The sequence below is a fragment of the Diceros bicornis genome, chromosome 2, assembly GCF_020826845.1.
Source record: "Diceros bicornis minor isolate mBicDic1 chromosome 2, mDicBic1.mat.cur, whole genome shotgun sequence".
Classification (NCBI taxonomy): domain Eukaryota; kingdom Metazoa; phylum Chordata; class Mammalia; order Perissodactyla; family Rhinocerotidae; genus Diceros; species Diceros bicornis.
In genome coordinates this window covers 42611611-42631573 of record NC_080741.1, presented here as the reverse complement: position 1 = coordinate 42631573, position 19963 = coordinate 42611611, and the positions used below count along the sequence as shown (strand labels likewise).

At 39.3% G+C, this 19963-nt stretch overlaps 1 protein-coding gene across 3 annotated transcripts in view; it reads right to left on the bottom strand.

Annotated features, from left to right (window-relative positions):
* The window catches only part of MYRIP (myosin VIIA and Rab interacting protein), a 347012-nt gene that overhangs the window by 180476 nt on the left and 146573 nt on the right, over nucleotides 1-19963 (bottom strand). For all 3 annotated transcript variants that reach the window (XM_058555496.1, XM_058555498.1, XM_058555497.1), the window contains exon 3: nucleotides 16286-16507. In XM_058555496.1, coding sequence (XP_058411479.1) covers nucleotides 16286-16507 — 222 coding nt within the window. The remainder of the gene's footprint in view (nucleotides 1-16285; nucleotides 16508-19963) is intronic.

Sequence of the window (19963 nt, the reverse complement as noted above, 5' to 3'; positions counted from 1 at the left end):
TAAACATCCATTAACAGGAGAACAGAAATTGTGTGTAGTCATACACTGGAATACCATATAGCAGTGTGAATGGCTGTATTGTTCAGGATATAGGATTGTTCAGGTTTTAATATATTAACCTTCAAATCTCAGTTAGCTTAAAACCACAAGGGATTTTTTCTTTTTGCTCATCTTACATGTTCAATGTGTGTTGGCAGGAGACTCTGTTCCACACAGTCACTCACAGACCCAGGCTAATGAAGACTTTGCCATCTTATAGCTGCACAATGAGAACACAAGGCCTTTAAGGTCATCATCGGAGGGGAAGATAGAGAGAAGGCACCCTGGCTAACTGCCTTGACTTAAGCATGACACATGACACTTCTGCTCAGAGTCCATTGTCCAGAACCAATCATACAGCTCTGGTCTACCTGCAAAGGAGACTGGGAAATACAGGGGAGCACATGGAATACTTGGTAAAGTATCTTGGTAATCTCTGCTACATAAATAAACTATACACGTCAACCAATAAATATAACAAAGTTGGGCAACGAATCAAGTTGCAGAATAATACATACAGCATAATACTAAATATACAGTCACGCACCACATAATGCACCACATAATGACATCTTGGTCAATGATGGACCACATATACGACAGTGGTCCCATAAGATTAGGACCATACATTCTAGGTGTGTAGTAGGTTACACCATCTAGGTTTGTGTAAGCACACTCTGTGATGTTCGCACAATGAATGACATTGCCTAAGGATGCATTTCTCAGAACATATACCCATCGTTAAGCAACACGTGACTGTATAAAGATAACAAACAAGTAAAATAATACTATGTATTGTTTAGAGATTTGTACAGTCATGTTAAAAGTATGAAGAAATGAATGAATCCAACAAGTACCATATTGAAAATGGTGGTCACCTCCAGAGGAAGAAAGGAAGATATAATTAAAGGGGGATATTCAGGGGCTTCCATAGGATGGGTAGCGTTTTATTTAGTTTACAACCTGAGTGATGGATCCATAAGTATTTGCTATATCATTTTTAATTCTCTTTGTATAACTTTATTACTACCTAGTGAATTAAAAAAACATTGTAAAGACAGCATTCATGTTGCCAAGTTAAAAAATATCTGCTTATAATATTAACATACCTTGGTGATTAAACACTGTATTTGAGCAAAAAAAATGAAATGTATATTGTGATACAGTACAAATAATTTTTACCTGATGTTTGTATTGAAGCTATAGTCTGCTGTGCATATTTTTTAGTTTCTAGGGCAATAAAATTTAAAATAATACATACTTAAGGTTATTAAATGATAATTAATATCCTCAAGCATTCACTGAGCGAGCCTATGAAATCTTTCAGAAGGTGCACAAGTCTCATTTGCTGATTCCCAAGTGGTGATATCTTTAATTGCCTTGGGTCAGTGCTAGGAAAGAAACTACAGGAATTAATTATAAAAAATAAATTATTTTTGCTGTGCTAAAAAAGGAAGTACTGAAAACTGAGAAAATGTCTTCATGCTCATAGAAAATAACACTGTGCTTAATATTTTATAAAGTAAAGGAAATATCTATTTAACAACCTCAAAATGAAAACAACATAATAACAGCTACCAGTTATTGTGGCTAAGGTATTGCTCAGTGATTTATATGCCTTATGTCTCCTTTTCTTTACAATAACCTTTTGAGGAAAGTCTTGTTACTTCCAAACTCAGAATGGTTGAATAACTTGCCCAGGATTACACAGCAAATAAGTGGCTGATCCAGGATTCAAATCTAGATCTATCTGATGCAGACCACATGGATTTAATAAATGAATGTAGGATGGAAAAGAACCTCAAAGGATTACCAAACCCAATTCATTCCTCCGGGAAGTGCTGTCAAGAGAGGAAAATTCTGGGCTTCCCATTAACACAAGTTTCGAGTGTAGAGGATCATGATGTTTTTGATAACATATTTTAGGCTCCATCACTCCAAGTGTGCACCACTGTGCTAGGGAAGGCATAAATTATGGGATAGGGATGGTCTGAGAGGAACCACTGGGGTCCCTGAGCAGGACTCCCTGGGAGTCGCCAAGGCACTGGGTGCCTGTGTTCACAGGTCAGCATCTTTCTCCTCACTAATTAGCTGATGACGACAGAATCTGCCTAGATTAACACACATAGCCGCTCAGGGCTGTTCCATTCCACTCAAGGGCTCTGCTGTGTTAGAAGAGAGACAGTTTTCAATTATCCTTCTGTGAACTTCAGCCCCTTAGAAAGATCAGCTGCCTTAGCCCAGAAACGCAATCCCGGGAACAAGCCTGTTTGGATAAGTCAGGCTAAAGGAAAATGTGAAGAACACACCGGTTTGATGCAGCCTGTGCCCTAGGACTTCGTTTAGGCTTCTCTTAAATCTTCATTGAGGCTCTTTCTATACATCCAGAGCTCGCCAGAATCCAGCAGATAAGGAGGCAGGCATGGGGTGGGAGGAGAGAAGAGGGGTGAGAGTGGGGGGCTGGGGAGGTCGATACCAGTGTGCTCCACAAGTGCTAAGGGACTATTCCATAGGGGCCCTAGAGAAGCCAGCAATGCTATGATCATGACATCAATAACAGCAGTAATAAAAATAGAAACTGACATTCACTAAACACCTAAACGTCAGGCAATGAAGCAGGTCACTCAATTTAATTCTCACGACAACTCCAATAGGTGGGCATTATTACCCCTACCCTTGCACAGTGAATGGTGGAGCTGAACTCAGTTATTAATTAACTAATTAATTAATTAATTTCAGAGTCCGTGCTATTTCCAACACACCACAGAGACAGACTGATTTCAGTAAGGCACCTAACCTGCTTAGTTTTATGATGTGCTATGGTTTTTCAGGCAATCCAATCCCATCTATTGAACCAATCCCATCTGTTTAGTGAAATCTAATCTACTTAACCTACGTTATTTAACTTCTTTATGCCTAAGTTTCCCTCTATGTAAAACGGAGAAATAATAGTATCTACCTCATAGTATCATTATAAATATTAAAAGAGTTAATATTTATAATACTCTTAGAGCATTACCTAGCACATACATAAGTGGTTATGCAAGTGGTTGTTATATAGAATTCTCTCTAAATAAAGCTTGCCCCTACAGCAGCTGGGACAATGGTCATATTCATCCAGGAAAGAAAAATATGAGCTGAGAGAATCTGAGGTGGGGGAAGACACTTCGGACAGACAACAAAGAAGGTTCTTCCTGTGCTTAAAGTTGCTAAGAAGGAGGGTGCAGGCCTCCACCTTGAAGCCAAAGATCTAATGTCAACAAGTACTGAGCTGAAAACTGAGCCCATGAGTTCTCCTTTCTTCTCTATTAGGAAAACTGATAGCTAAATTGAAAATTGTAGAATAAACACCGCCAAGAGAGAACTGAATCACAAGGGCATCACATGTAATTGTTATGAATACCCCGGATTAATGAAACACTCATTCTTGTGCAGCTTGAGAAGGATCAGAGAGAAAGTGCGGCCAGACCAAGAACCAAGAAGATGAATGGTGACAGGAATGGGGACCGGGACAGGGATGCCTCTCATAACTCCTGGCTAAGCTTTCACTACTTCCTTGGTGGGGAGGGATTAGATGTTAGCATCTGAACCCAAATGTATATTGTTCTATATTTGTTGAATTATAATGATATTTATGTGAACATTAACAATCGTATATGGTTTAGTCCACAGCATGGCTTCAGCCATTCTCAATTAATTCTCTTGTTTCTGTATTATCAAGTGAAAGAGAACCTCCAGCTAAAGTTAAAAGTGGAATCTATTCTGGGAATTCCAGCCAATACTTGCTGCCTAGACCCTGGTCCAAGACTGGCCTGAGTAGCAAAGCTGTTTCTCTTAATAAAAGGCACATTAACGAGGTCTGTTAGCTCTGGATGTATCTCTTCAACAAAGACATTTGAAAACAGCAAAGTACTATGGAGAGGTAAAGCGTTATTATTATGGGGATTATCTTTAGTACGGCCTCTTCACGTCCTTGGTATAGAATGGCTGGCAATGGGAGGCAAACCAGAGAGACAGGCATGTTCTATCTCCAGAAAATCATCAAATATCTGAGGCACAGATGCTTTTTACATTTTTGGCTTTTTTTTCCTCAAATGATGACAAACTGTTCAACTGCTGGCTCAATTTTAAAGAATATTTCTGTTGATTTTCTCTCAATTTAAATGTATCCTCAATTAGGGGCTAAATGAGGAACATTCTCTATGAGAGCAGTTTGTTTTCTATTTGATAGCCTCCTTTATTTCACTATTCGACCAAAACAAAAAATTTCTCTTTTTATTTGTTGTTTTTCTCCTAAAACGTTAAAGCACGTTAGTGGAATATCTAAGACAGATGCTTCTTATAATTTCAGGAATTATTTTCATCTAATGAATCAAGCACTGATGTGGTTGGTGGGTATGCACCGGCTAATTACATGCTAAAAAGATGATGCTGGGGAAATGCCTAATGGCCTCAAGATGGAGTACAAAAATGTAAATACTAGAGCCTAAAACGGTTAGAAATTAGGCATTTTTTCCTACCACATTAATGAGCAAAGTTGATGACGACATCTTCTAGACTGGTTACCGGTAAAAAAAATAGTGCTAGCTTCTGTACAGCAAAGGAAACCATCAACAAAACGAAAAGACAACCTAACAACTGGGAGAAGATATTTGCCAACCATACATCTGATAAGGGCTTAATCTCCAAAATATATAAAGAACTCATGCATCTCAACAACAAAAAAAACTACCAACCCAATTAAAAAATGGGCAAAAGACCTGAACAGACATTTCTCCAAAGAAGATATACAGATGGCCAACAAACACATGAAAAGATGTTCAAAATCATTAACTATCAGGGAAATGCAAATCAAAACTACAATGAGATATCACCTCACGGCCGTCAGAATGGCTATAATCAACAAGACAGGAAACAACATGGGTTGGAGAGGATGTGGAGAGAAGGGAACTCTCATACACTGGTGGTGGGAGTGCAAACTGGTGCAGCCACTATGGAAAACAGTATGGAGATGCCTCAAAAAATCAAGGATAGAACTACCATATGATCCAGCTATTCCACAGCTGGGTATTTATCCAAAGAACTTGAAAACACCAACGCATAAAGATACATGCACCCCTGTGTTCACTGCAGCGTTATTCACAATAGCCAAGACTTGGAAGCAACCTAAGTGCCCATCAAGGGACGAATGGATAAAGAAGATGTGGTATATATACACAATGGAATACTACTCAGCTATAAGAAACGATGAAATCCAGCCATTTGTGACAACATGGATGGACATTGAGGGTATTATGCAAAGTGAAATAAGTCAGAGGGAGAAGGTCAAATACTGTATGATTTCCTTCATTAAGTAGTAGATAATAACAACAATAAACAAACACATAGAAACAGAGATTGGATTGGTGGTTACCAGAGGGGAAGGGGGGAGGGAGGAGGGCAAAAGGGATAATTTGGCACATGTGTGTGGTGATGGGTTGTAATTAGTATTTGGGTGGTGAACATGATGTAATCTATGCAGAAATAGAAGTATAATGATGTACATCTGAAATTTATACAATGCTATAAACCAATGTTACTGCAATAAACAAAAAATTAAAAAAAAAAATAAATAAAATCCTGATTCTACCACTTAAATAAATAAATAAATAAATAACGAGAGGAAAAAAAAAAAATAGTGCTAAAGAATCCACGAATCCTTAAACTCCTGATTGTTCCAAGGCCAGAACGCGTGGCCCTCTCTGTGGGCTTCCTTGGTTCACAGGCCTGCAGTCAATTAACAGGAATGGTGCTACGAGCCTGTGTGATGTTTTGTCAGCTGTTAAAATCTGCATATACTTCAAACTGTGCATCGCAGCAGACACTGACGGTTGCCATCACATCCCTTCCCTCTTCATGCCAGCCAACATCCTAGCTAAGTGTCCCAATTATGTTCAGGATGGAAATGGGCTGAAATCCAGGTGATGGGTCACGACTGGTCTAACTGGGAGTTGGCAAACTTCTGCAAATGGCCAGAGAGTAAATATTTTCAGGTCTGTGGGCTCTACAGTCTCTGTTGTAATTATTCAAATCTGCTGTTGTAGTCAAATGCAGCGATAGACAACACGTAAATGGCTGGGTGTCAATAAAACTTTTTTATAAAAACAGGTGACAGGCCAGGTTTGGTCTATGGGCCATAGTTTGCTGACTCGAACAGTCGGAAAATTAACACTTTTCATTTTTCTCCTTAAACAGATATTTCTATCCCCTTCAACATCTCTTACAGGATTTTATTTTAATGTCATATATTTTTATGTGTAAGTTTTTTATTTATCACCCAGTTATCATTCTTTGTCACAGAAATATATGTAATCAATTGAATTTAATAATTTTTTTTGAGACATGAGGCACAAAGTGTCAAAATATTTATCTCAGATTGAGTTATCAATTATGATTATTAAGACACAATTGATCAAGAATATAAATGTATTAAAATTCTGATAAATAGTAACAAAACATAAACATATACATTTATTGGGAACAGATCTTGCAATGAGATGACTTTTTTATTGGTTCCTTTATGCATAGGTGAAAATTATTTATTACTTGAATGAGATAGTTTCAGCCCTAGTTTTATCCTTTTTCAAAAAAAAGTAAGCCCTGAGAAAACTTGTTCCTATAAATGGGAATGGAAGCAGTTATTTTTTTACAGCAACGTCCTTCAACTTTGAATGCCATCTGAGAAATATGCCAAAAATCACACACCAATCAATGTTCCAATATTATTTTTAGTGGCCATTTAGGTCCTCCTTCTGTTTGGTTGAAAAAAAGACTCAGAAATCACCTGAGCTACAAAAGGAGTCATTTCCCAGTTGGAGTACCGTTGCATGTTTGCACTATTCCTGGCCTTTACACAAACATCTCTTAACGTCCTCACCCGCTTCATTCGTATAGCTTTACTCTTCTCTTTGCTGCACACATTTAATTAATGCTATAGCTGAAGTCCCTTCTGTTTGCTATGCACCAGGGATTTTAGAAAATTGGAAACTCAGGAACACTTTTTCTTGCAGGTTATCCCTAATTATTGGCTAGGCCTGCCAATTTCAAGACATGGCACTTAAGTGTGGAAGGTTAGAAAACATATAAGAAACCACAATATCCCCTTCTTAGTCCCATATCAGGATGGTCACTCACCTCTTCACCATCTTGGCCTAAAATTTCTACCTTTTAGCTCTGATTCCATAATCTCTCCTGTATCAGTTATGGCTCTTTAGTTCTGTTTTAAGCTGTAGAAAAGGACTCCTGATAACTTCTGTCAAAAGGTAATTTATTTATTTATTTTGTGAGGAAGATCAGCCCTGAGCTAACATCTGCCAATCCTCCTTTTTTTGCTGAGGAAGACTGGCCCTGGGCTAACATCCGCGCCCATCTTCCTACACTTTATATGGGACGCCACCACAGCATGGCTTGACAAGCGGTACGTAGGTGCGTGTCTGTGATCTGAACCCCGGGCCGCCACTGAGGAGGGCACACACTTAACCGCTACGCCACTGGGCCGGCCTCTGAAAAGGTAATTTAATGGAAAGATCTGGTGGCTTAAAGAATTGAGGGAAAACCTGAATATCCAAGACTTGAGGCAGCAGAACTAGGGACCTCAGTAATGAGAACTCTACTCATGGTCAACGTTTTGTCACCTATCTCAGGATGACTCAACTTTAACTGTCCTCCATTGATGTGTCACTCCACCCAAGATTCAAATTCCCAGAGAGGATCAGACTGGCAATGTTTGGGTCGTGGGCCCACCTGCTGACTGGGGTGGTCCATCCTCCAATGTTTCAATATCCTAAGTTTTCTTTTCCCTCTGCTTTGCCCAAGTCAATGCCTGCTTTACTATTGCAACCTGAATTTCCCGAAGTGCCACCAGTCCACGGGAAAATACACATATAAAGCAATCTTAATAACAATCCCAATGTTACTGGTTCTGTGCCTTTGCCTGGACAAAGCAGGACACCAGTCTCCATCCCTAATGTGTCTCCTAGTTCTTTCTTAGAGTTCTGAGGAAGTCTCATGGGAAGCCACTGATGGTACTTCCCCTTTCCAGCCCCTACAATGTCCAGTTGTAGAGAAACCACTGGGTTGGCGGTTTCCTCTCTCCTCTGTTACTAGGCCCTGCTCTCCTGTGCAAATGCCAAATCACTGCCTAGCTTCCCTTAGTGATACCAGGTCCAATAATCCTCCCTGCACTTGAACTTCTGTCCTCACAGGAGAAAGCCTCTCTCTCTCAGGTCTATATCATACATTGTTCCCTAGGCTGCAGAGCAACACTGCTGGCTCCCATGTTCCAAGGTGAAAACAGCTCCTATGGTTTTTACCTGCAGCTCCCTCTCTCCGGAGCCAGGCAGGAGAATACACAGCATGGGGTCTCCCATTTCACTTCTCTCCACCTCCCATCCCCCATTGTCCTACATTCCTTGAAGGCTCCTGTATAAGTCAGGGTTCTCCAGAGAAACAGAACTAATAGGATCTATATCTATATCTATATCTATATCTATATATGTATATATATAGAGAGAGATTTATTTTAAGGAACTGCCTCACATGATTGTAGAGGCCAGCAAGCCCAATATCTTCTGGGTGGGCGGGCAGGCTGGAGGACCAAGAAAGAGCTGATATTGCAGCTAGAGTCCAAAGGCAGTGTGCTGGCAGAATTCTCTCTTACTTAGAGAATCTTAAGATCTCCAAATGATTGGATGAGCACACTGGCAAAATTATGGGGTATCTGATTTACTTAAAGTCTACTAATTTAAATGTTAATCTTACCTAAAATATATCTTCACAGCAACATCTAGACTAGTGTTTGATAAAATATCTGGGTAGCATGGCCTAGTCAAGCTGACATATAAAATCAACCGTGACAGCCCCTTATGCAAACAAACTCACATTACTAAGAACCTGTGGTTGTCAGCCTAAAAATGTATCCCAAATGTTCAGACATTGTGAATATTACAAATTTAATCAGGAGCCTGTTAAACTTTTATGTCAAGGTAAATCTTTCTTCTTCTCTTTTTTTTTTTTAGCCTATTAAAAGATGTGTTAAGAGGCCAACAGTTTACCAAAATAGCTCAAAGATTTAATTCATGCTCCCAATGTGCAATGTCACACAATGCCACAGTCTGTACTTTCCCTAAAAACACAGACTTCTAGGGATCTAGGGATTCAATCATTCAATGGATATAGCCCCCACTCATCCCCCATGGTCCAGACAGGATAAATGTTAGAGCTGAAAGGCCTCAGGTAAGACGGACTGTGAGGCCCAGAGTGCCAAAGGGAGGGGAATGCCAGTGTTCAACGTGGTGGCATGCGCTGTGAGGCCACTATACTCTGTCCTTCACTGACGATGTTCTCTCCATGTCTGAGTCTGTTCACACTGCTGTGGCTGCACAGGAAAGGCAAGTGTGCAGTTAACCACCTATAGACACATAGAGCCTTCAAGACGAATAGAAACCTCCACCATCCTTTTGACACAGGGAAGGAGCACAGGCTGTCCGCTGCTCTAAAGACTTAAAAATAGGGTCCAAGTGGCTGGCTGAGCGAGAAGGCCTGTAGGGAATCTGAAGATAAGAGACCCAGAGCCCCAGGCTGTATTGCTGGGGAGATTGTAAAGAGACTTCCGAACTTCAGACTGACAAGGTGGCTGTGGCTAGCCACACAGTCATTCTGTGATTCACACATCCGTGGCTCAAAAATGGGGGTAATCTCCTGCCCCTCAAAGAGCTGTTATAAGGATTAGATGAAATAACTCATCTGAAAAGGCAAATTCAATCCCATGCCTATAGCAGGCATGCTTGATATATTTATTTGTTACTTAATATATTGATAGTAAATAATTAGTGAATAGAAAGTTAGATGCTTAGCTTTCACTGGGGGCAATTCAAATTTTAAAGAATTCCCATCTGCCTCATTCAGCTCACTCTGACAACAATTAGACTGTGTACTCCAGTCACAGTCTCTATGGAGATCTGTTAGAGACAGGCTGGTATCTATAACCTAAACTGACCACTAATCAAGACTTCAAAATACAAGTCCCCTTCAATGGTTCCATGTTCCCTGGGAAGCTGGGTGGTTTTAGGCCTGTGGTGTAAGGCAGGGGGGGATAAAGGGCGAAGAGCAGCACTGAGGTGACGGGGGAGAGGATTCTGGAATGGGGAGAAGAGAAAGGATCAAGTCCTAGATTTCTTTACGTTTGTTTCATTTATACGTGGTTATAAAAGCACACGTGCAAAATGTGGAAATCTTGGAAACTAAATGGAAAATAGAGGCAAGAGAAAAATTATCCATAAGCCTACCTCACACAGAACAATTACATTAAAGGCATTGATTGTGTATTTCCTTTCAGTCTTTATTCTGTATGTTTGTTTACTACATAGTAATTATATGTACATTTTGCATTGCAATTTTTAATCTAACATTTTAATATCAGAATTTACCCATGCTAATACACCATACACATTATTTTAAAGGTCTCATCATATTCTGTCAAGTTGAATGTGCCCTAATTTACTTCCAGTGTTCTATTGTTGGTCATTTAGATTATTCATGGTTTATATACTACAAATAATTCAGTACAATTCATTTTTGTACAGCATTTAAAAAAATATTCCGTTTTCTCTTTAGGTATAGGTCTTCAAAAATGAAAGTCCTGGGTAAAAGGGCTTCGGCAAGCTAAAGGCTCTTGATACACGTTGATAAAAGCTTATGCCCATTAGACTTCTCCAGCAATGGATGAGAATGCCTTTTCCAATGTGCCCTTGTCAACACTGAGTAGAATGATGAAAAAAATCACTAATTTAATGAAGAAAAAAAAGCTACTTGAAGCATAAATCTCTATTCCTTTGCTTTCTAGTGAGGTTCAATATTTCCACATATACTTGTTAACCTGTGAATGTCCTTATCCCATGATAGTATTTTAATATTACATCTTCTTTAGGGATATTGCAAACCAATTACCAAATCTCTAAAACATACTGTGGAGTTTATACCAAAAGGGCAGTATGCTAATTTATGAATCACGTGGGCTATGTGAATACCAAGTAATATGGGATCAGGTAGAAGTAAATGATATTCAACTCTAAGTGAAAAGAAATGAAGCTTTAAGTTGTCTCAGAAAAACCAAAGCAAATGCCACAGGCATAACGAGCAGATATGTTTTGATTTCAGTTCCAGGCCCTGAAAACAACCTCCCAAATTGGTCTGTGTTAAAGGTAATAGCACAAAATGACAAAAACCAGAGAGAACAATTTTTATAATGAAGCAAAGAACTAGGAAGCCAGTTTGTTCCCAAGGAGAGTAGGAACGTCATTCTTGAATCAATTTAACTCCAAAAGATAATGGCTGATATGCACGGTCTGGGCTCACTCCGAAAGTTTTGTTTCCTGCAGAAGACCTTAAAATGCAACTACCATATGTCCTTATTTATAATGTTTGAATGAATCTATACAACAAATTGTCAAGAATATAAATTTATATACCATAAAAAAATGACAAAGGGAATGATTCAGTAGTATCCCATTGCCTATATAACTTCCAAAATAAGTAATCCATCACTCATTTGATAATAAACTCATCTGATGTTTGTTAATCTCCCAAAGTTAAAATTTTTAAACTAACACTGACAACAGAAATACATTTTAATGCAAAACATATGGAGCAAAAGAACTGATGAAGAACCAGTCATCTGACCATTATTACAGCAACTACAGTTAAAAGAGAATTTTCATTTAAAATTAAAGTGCTTTCACTGTAATAAATAACCAAACAGAACACTAGGACATGTAGACTCTTGTTCATGGAGATGAAAAAGAAGAAAGCTGAGGTTCCAGCCTACCACCATTTTTACAGTGACTAGACACTATCTGGGTTCTCCCTGAGAAACCTACATTTCTAATCCAAGTTACTCATTTAGAACTACACTATAGACAGGCCCAGGTGCTTAATACACTCATTTACTTCTGATGCAATTTATTAATACTTTTGTATGAGCTAGGACCTCCTAGCTCCTTAATTTTTTGTGGACAACAACTTTCATTATTATAATTATTCATGGCTCCATAGTATCTCAGAAAAACATACGCATATGGTAGCCCCTGGATAAATAGCTAGAAATTAAACCAATGCAGAAAAAATGGGATTAATTTACATAGGAAAGGAAAAGTGCATTGTGGGCAGCGGGGAGTGAAATATAGGTCTGAAAGTGGCCTCACAAAGGTGGTCATCTCTGCAGTTTCACAGAGCTGCTAACAACTATTTTGCTGAGATTTCACACACAACATACAATGTGTTCTTCATGGAATTTGACATATAAATTGTTTTCAAATCCAACTGCTTGAATATAAATACGCTATAAGAATGTCCCAAAGACTGTTACGTAAAGTAAATCACTTCTAAACCCAGAAGTGTATTTCAGATTAAACAAGGGGCAGGGAAGCTGATGGACAAAATAGATGGCAGCCCAGTGTCCCACAAAGCCATCCCCCAGCATGACACCACTTTTGCCAGGTAAAATCTGCATTTAAAGTCTAAACAATCTGTTGTAAACTATTTTTTCTGCTTTAAGAAACCAGGCAGGTTTTAAAAGCTGTTGTTTATCTGGAATTTTCCATACTTGACTCAAGTCACAATATTCCTTAAGTGTTTCACATGATGAATTTGGCTGTGTCTCTAGTGTAATGCTGAGGGGTTACACAGCTTGTTGCTACATAAACAAAATAAACTCTTCTGAGGCATCCTTCAAAATGTAAAAGATTGTCAGCCTATGGGCCACAAATCTGAGGTCCTCTGACCTGAACATACTTCTCTATTGAATTGGGCCTTCGAGGAATTTCAAGAAGCAAAAACCTGCCACGTGTATCATGGATTTCTTTCCTGGACAGGTTCCTATGATGGACTTGAATAATATGGAAAATGGAATGAGCTCAACTTTTCCATCTCTTTTGATTTCAGACAATAATAATCCCAAGACTCCTGGAGATGTCCCCACAAGGCAGCATATAAGATTAAAACAGTGAAGTTCCCAACTTCTCCCCAGCATCCTCTTTCTGCCCACTTTGATTAAGCAAGTTTGAGTGTGTTCTATCTTCACTAGACACAATGAATGCGGAAGACTCCTCAGTAACCCTCCCCTTTCTTAAAAAAAAAAAAAAAAATGGAACAAACGTACATTAGTTTTTTGGATATCTTTCCTTCTATGAATGATCCTTTATCTTCTGATGTGCTACTTCTGAGATTCAGGGCGTTGTCATGCAATGTTGACGAGGAAATGATGCAATATTGAGTTAAATGGGATTACCTAAGCCTCCTGCCTCCTCATAAGTGGCTAGAAATATGAAATGGAAATTTAAAATGTAGCCTTAGGAACTATTTGCTGCCCTTTTTACAACTTATTTTTCAATATTTGGCTATTCCTTGAGATAATCTGAAATTCCAGTATTGAAACCCGAAGACTGGATTTCTAGGCAAGGCTCCTCCATTTATAAGTGACGTGATCCTAAAGTAGTGTAGTAGTCACTTAACATCACTGCTGTTTGATGAAAGCAGTGTGTCATTTAATTGAAACTGATAATAGACCTACACATACAACTCAAGGTGGATGTGGGGTCAAGAGGCTGTGAATGCATACTTTACCGCTGTTAACTGTTCAATAAATTTGGAGATTTTTCTGATCCATGGAGAAGAGGAATGGAGAAAAATCTAAAGAAACAAGACTGTGTAGGTACTAATTTTCCTTCTGTGTGTGGGTGAACATATAGAAGGACAGTAAAGAACAGCATATTTTAATAACAGCTAGGGTTTAAAATTTCAACGATTTCACAACCCCTTGAGGATCAAACCCACATTCTTCACATAAACTGACCCAGCTCTACACACCACTGCAAGAGTGGTCTGTTCCAGGCCTTCCACACATCTTGGGGGATCTGTCTTTTTTGCTCATGGCACACCTTGTCCAGGAATGCCTCTGATTCCTCCTCTCTATCTGAGTTCCATCTAGGGTCCCCTCCTCTTCCAAAAAAACCTCTGTAGGACACCTCAACACTCTCTGGATCCTTATCTCCTTAAAATTTCTGAAGCCTTATTTGTACCATGTGGTTGGCTGCTATTGAACATTGTCTTGTTCTATTATTTAGCCCACAGAGATTTGTGTGCCTTCTACATGCTGGGCTCTGGTGCTACAAATGGAGTAGAAGAAGACAGGGAAGGTTCCTGTCCTTGAGGTGTTCATCAGGGCAGCACAGTGGTGCCGTGGCAGATGTTTGAGTCAAGTGCTGTGTAAGACTGACCTAACTCACTGGGTGCAGAATCATGACATTCAGCCATACCCCCCTCTTCTACTCCTTACTGCTGTCACCTCCTGGCCTTCTGGTTCCTTCTCCTCACTCAAAAAAATTTTGCCACCTGGTTTAGTCTTCGCCTCCATACTGCTGCCATCATCCCGGTCACATCACAATCCATGTGCCCTGGCCTTTTGAGTCTCTGGCTTCCTCATCTAGACCTCAGCCTTTTATTCCTATGGTTACCACCCAACTGATCCATTTCAGAAGTCACTAATTCAAACATCTTTTTCACTACACAAAATTTTCTCTGCTAAGTACCCCCACGGTGACAGTTCTTCAATTTTACCAGGTACTTCTAATTGACTAACTCCTCCATTTTCTTCCCATCTATCTATAGCTCCCTTCTATCTTTACTTCCCTCACTATCCAAATTAGAGTCTATCATTTTAATTTCTGTATTTGAACTATCTTAAACTCCAGTACACTTGGATCTGTCCCAAATCCCTGAAAAAGCCCCAACCCACAAAGAAACCCACCATCTACTTTTCTTACGTCTGCATATGGGAAGTCGAGCGTGACTGGAGCAAAACACACGATGGGAATATCAGAAGCATACAAATTGATGAATGGTTTAGCAGCACCCAGCTCGAAAGCCTGGATCTCCAACTTTTTAACGTCCATTTCAAACCTACTCTCATCTCTTCCAATATCCAACTCTCTTGTTATCAGCACTTGACCTTAACCCAACTTCACTGAGAAAGGGAAGGAGTGAGACGAACCTTTCTGAATCATTCACTCCCTAGCATATGCTCCCATACAATTAAAATCTCCTCTTCCCTTTGTTACCACAGGGCTTTTCTTCCTCCTACCAAGCTGCTATGTGGAGACTCAAATGGGTTCCTTGCTCTGAAAGTCAGACACAGAACCTGGCCATCACCCCGCCCTGGACAAGGGGTTCTAAACATACCACTTTTGCTTCAGTTGGTGTCTCTGGGCTACTCTGTTCTTTATGGCCCAGAGACTGATTCCTTGGAGACCACAAGGGAGCTTAGCAGTTATCCTCATTACCTAGCTTTATGGGAAAATGCTGGGACTTGATGTGTTAAAGGATACAAGTGAATAAGCAAGGCAGGAGGAGAGAGAGGAGGAAAGAAGGAAAAGATGAGAAAGGCAGGAGCTCCTGAGTGTGTGCTCTCAGGGACCAGCCAGTGTCCATCTTGCTCAGTAATAGAGGCATTATGGAAGGATGCAGTGAATACAAATGTGCTATGCAGATGCTATGACCAGCAAATATTTAAGAATCACAAGGAACAGAAACTAGACACTGGCTTATCAAACTCATCAGTTTTCAAACACTCAACGTATCAAAGAAATGCTCTGCCAGTCACTGAGGGAGAACATAAACACGTATCTCTGTGAAACTCCATGCTAGCCATTTCCTTCACATGGAGATCACCACCTGCCTTTCACATTATTAATTCTTTTTTATCTTTTACCATCCTGCTTTTATTTCTCATTCTCTGTGAAGCTTTCTCCAAATACCAGAGCTAGTGACTCCTTGTTCTGTGTCCCCACAGCTGATGGGTGAATTGGTCAGGCATGTATCACCATATACTGGGATCAACACTCATGCATTCTGTCATCCCCCCTTACCAATCTGCCTAATTCACCATCATGTCTCCTGTACCCAGCGTAATTCCTAGGAATCCAGCACATTCCTGGGGAATGAATGAACAAAAGGATGAGACCAGATGAGAAATGTAGCCCCCTCTCCTCCTCTCTGTGAAGGTCATGAGGCATCCTTAACAGCACCTCACCTCGGGAATCTCTCCACTGCAGTCAGCACTCTGTGCTGATCCATCAATCACTGCTTGTCCTACCTGGTTGAAGGAAGATGGGTGCCACCAGCTGAGACTCTAAGAGTACACTCGGCCCCTCACCTTGCTTGCTGGCAGACGCAGCAGATCCAGACCTTCTCGTGCTTCTGGTAGGAGCAGCAGCTCTTGCAGACGTTGAACTTGCAGTCCCCACACCGGCGCTTGGTGTTGACGAGGAAGGTGAAGGGCGAGCAGCAGCGCATGCAGCAGTGCTCCACGAACTTCTGGTGCTTTGAGAGGATGCTGCACTTGCTGCCCTCCTCATCCAGCTTCTGCTTCATCTCGCTGGGAAACCGGGGCAGGGGAAGGGTGAGGAGAAGAGAAACAGAACATCAGGTCTGGGGCTCTCTCCCTAAAGCATCCAGTCCTGTCCCTCCCATAGGCCAAGCTACCATGTAGGATCTTCCGGTAAAACAATGAAACTCAGAAAGATCTGAGACATACTTGCTTGACATACTATCCGGAGCAGAACCCTAATAAAAGTGGATTAATTCTGTGTACTTCTGTATGTTATATTTTCTATGAGAAAGCACAAGAACCTTATTACTTATATTTCAGATACTAGATTGAGATATGAATTATTATAAAACTAAGCACATCCTTGAAAAATAAAACTCTTAATTAATGCCTTTGGAAAGGAGCAGGAGATCATTTATGTTAAAACATGAATCCTCACAACAGCCCTGCTGGGAATACGATAAATGCAGTCCTGGCCCTATTTAACATCTCTGGAAACTGAATCATCCAGGGATTTTAAAAGCTTTCAAATCAATCTAAGTCAATAAGGATTCTCTGGGTGATGAGCAAATCCTAAGGTGATTCAGAGTTGAATAAAAGACAAGCTCCGTCTTCCAAAGAGCTCATGGTCATAGTGGGTACACAGCCAGTCATATTAATACAAAACACGACTTCTCTCTACACTCCGGGAGAAGGAAAGGAGTAACCCTGAGAGGCAAGGATACACCCCAAACAGACTGAGTTACCTAGGAAAGAACTGACTGCAAGTAACCAAGTTACTGTGACTTGGTAAGTTTGAGCTGTTTTTCCTGCTACAAAAATAGATGCCCACAAACAGTAACAGAAAAACAATTCATTTAATAATTTAAAATCTATTTTTCTGTACCCAGTTTGTGCTTGTATAATTCATCATGGATAAATCTATGATTTATGTGACAAATATTTTCTCCCATTTTGCACTTGTCTTTTCAACTTATGTTGTCTTTCATCATTTAGAAGCGTTTAATTTTTCTGTAGTTAAATCTGTCAGTCTTTCCTTTAATGGCTTCTGAGTTTTACGTCTTGCTTAAGAAGGCCCATACTACCCCAATCCATTTTATACATACTCAAATAGCCCCTGCAGTGGGTTGAATGGTGGCCCCCCAAAAGATATGTCCAAGCCCTAACCCACTGTAACCTGAAATGTTACCTTATTTGGAAAAAGAGTCTTGGGAGATGTAATTAAGGTAAAGATCTTGAGATGAGAGTATCCTGGATTACCCTGGTGGGCCGTAAATTCAATGACAAGTCTCCTTGGAAGAGACACACAGCAGCAGAGAAGACAATGTGAAGATGGAGTGAAAGTCCTCAGCCATCCCTGCCTCAGGGATTCCTCCCGTGGCCCTGTCGCTGGCCATGTTGCTGTCCCTTCTCTGCCCATCCAGGCTCCTTCCTGACTCCACTCTTTCTTTCCAGGGTCTTCCATGGCCTGGCTGACCAGAGGAAAATTCTCAAAATCCATGACCTAAATGGTAAACAGTAGCTTTGTACACAGGAGTCACCCTTGCCTGACACATTCGGCATGGGAATAAATTAATCAGGACACAGGTAAGTAAAAAGGAAAAATATTAGCATTACCTGCATTCTTCTACTCAGAGCTATTTAGGTGAACATCCTTCCTCTCCCTTACTCTCTCTCGCTCCCTCCCCTGCCCTCATATTTTAAAATGGGAAGGTTGAAGCCTACAAAATTGTCTATCTTTGTTTAGATTTTCAATTGTGTTGGCATAAACTGGTTCACAGATTTCTCTCATGCTTTAAGTCTTCTGTTATATTTGTAATCATGTCCCCCTTTTCTTTCTGAATATTGCTTATTTGAGCCTAAGCTTTTTTACCCCTTGATTAGTAAGTTCTGAGGTTTATTTTGTTAATTTTAATGAAGAACTAGCATTCAGTGAAGTTGATTGTCTACATTGTTTACCTGTTTTCCATTGCAATAAAGTCCAGTCTTATCTTTATTCTGCATTCTACTAATTTTGAATTTGCTCTATTCTTTTTTATAACTTTAAAAAAATAAACTTTTAAAAAGTAAAGCTCACTTACTTTTAATGTTTATTCTTTTCTAATTTATGCATTTAAGGCTAAAAGATTCTCTCAACATATCACTTTAGCTGCACAGCTTGAATCAGATCATTTTTATTGTCATTCAGTCTTACAAATTTTATAATTCTCAGGTTTAAAATTTCAAAATATATGGGTTTTTTATTTATTTTTATTTTTATTTTTTAACATTTTGATCAGAGAAGAGAGTCTGGAAGAAATTAATTCTCTGGTATTTGTTGAGACTTGCATTATAGCCTAGTACATGATGAATCTTTGTAAAGTCCCAGGTGTGTTTAAAAAGAGTATTTATTCTCTACCTATTGAGAAGGAGACATTAAACTTTCCCATTATAATTGTGGATTTATCAATTTCTCTTCAATTCTAGTTAATTTTTACTTTATATTTTTTAAGACTATAATGTAAGGTGCATTAAGGTTCATAAGTGTTATGTACTTAATGGAATATTTCTTTTGTGATTACACACAACCCTCGCTATCCCTAATAATGCTTTTTGCCTTAAAGTCTGTCTTATATTTATAGTCTATGTTAGTTATTTTTTAAATTGATAGCGTGCCTGGGTATATCTTTTTACACCTTTTCACTTTCAACATTTGTATCATTATGTTTCAGATTGGGATCTTATAAGCAGAACACAGCTGAATTTTCCACTTTTATCCTGCATGGGAATCTCTCTTTTAGCATCGAAGTTTAAACCATTTATATTGAGATTACTAATATACTTGGATTTAGCTCTACTATGTTATTTTGTGTTTTCTATTTACCATGCTGCTTCTTTGTTTCCTCCTTTTCTCCTTTCCTACTTTCTATTAAATTGATTGGTTTTCTTCATTTTCGTTGAATTCCCAAGTATGATTTGGCATTTTATGTTCTTTTTCACTTCTTTTAGTGGTTACTCTTAACATGTTAACATGTACATTGGGATTAATGCCTAATGTTAACAGCTTTCTTTTCATCAACAACACAAGCTTTAATTCCCTCTGATGCTCTATGTTATTATTGATAGTATTTTGGTTTAATCCTGGTTTGTAACTGCAAAAATTATTCTTAATATTGTTTAATTGGAGTTTTAGCCACCCCACATTATACAAACTGGGGCCTGCCCACAGACTAAGAGCCCTCAACACAGGAAACCCATCTAGTGCCATTCCTTTCTTCCAAGTATCGATATCCCTCTAGTTTCTTCTGAATTTGGTTGCAAATAGGGTGCTCTATGGTAACTGGTTTTTCCATTTTGTCCAGAAAGTATACTTTTTATCTGCAGGAGGGTCAGTACATTAGGAGCTTACTCAGCCATGACCAGAAGCAGAACTCATTTATCATTTTTTCAGTTGATATTTGTATAGATTTATCCACATTTACCAATTTCTTTGATTATCATTGCTTCTTGCATCTGATTTTTCAT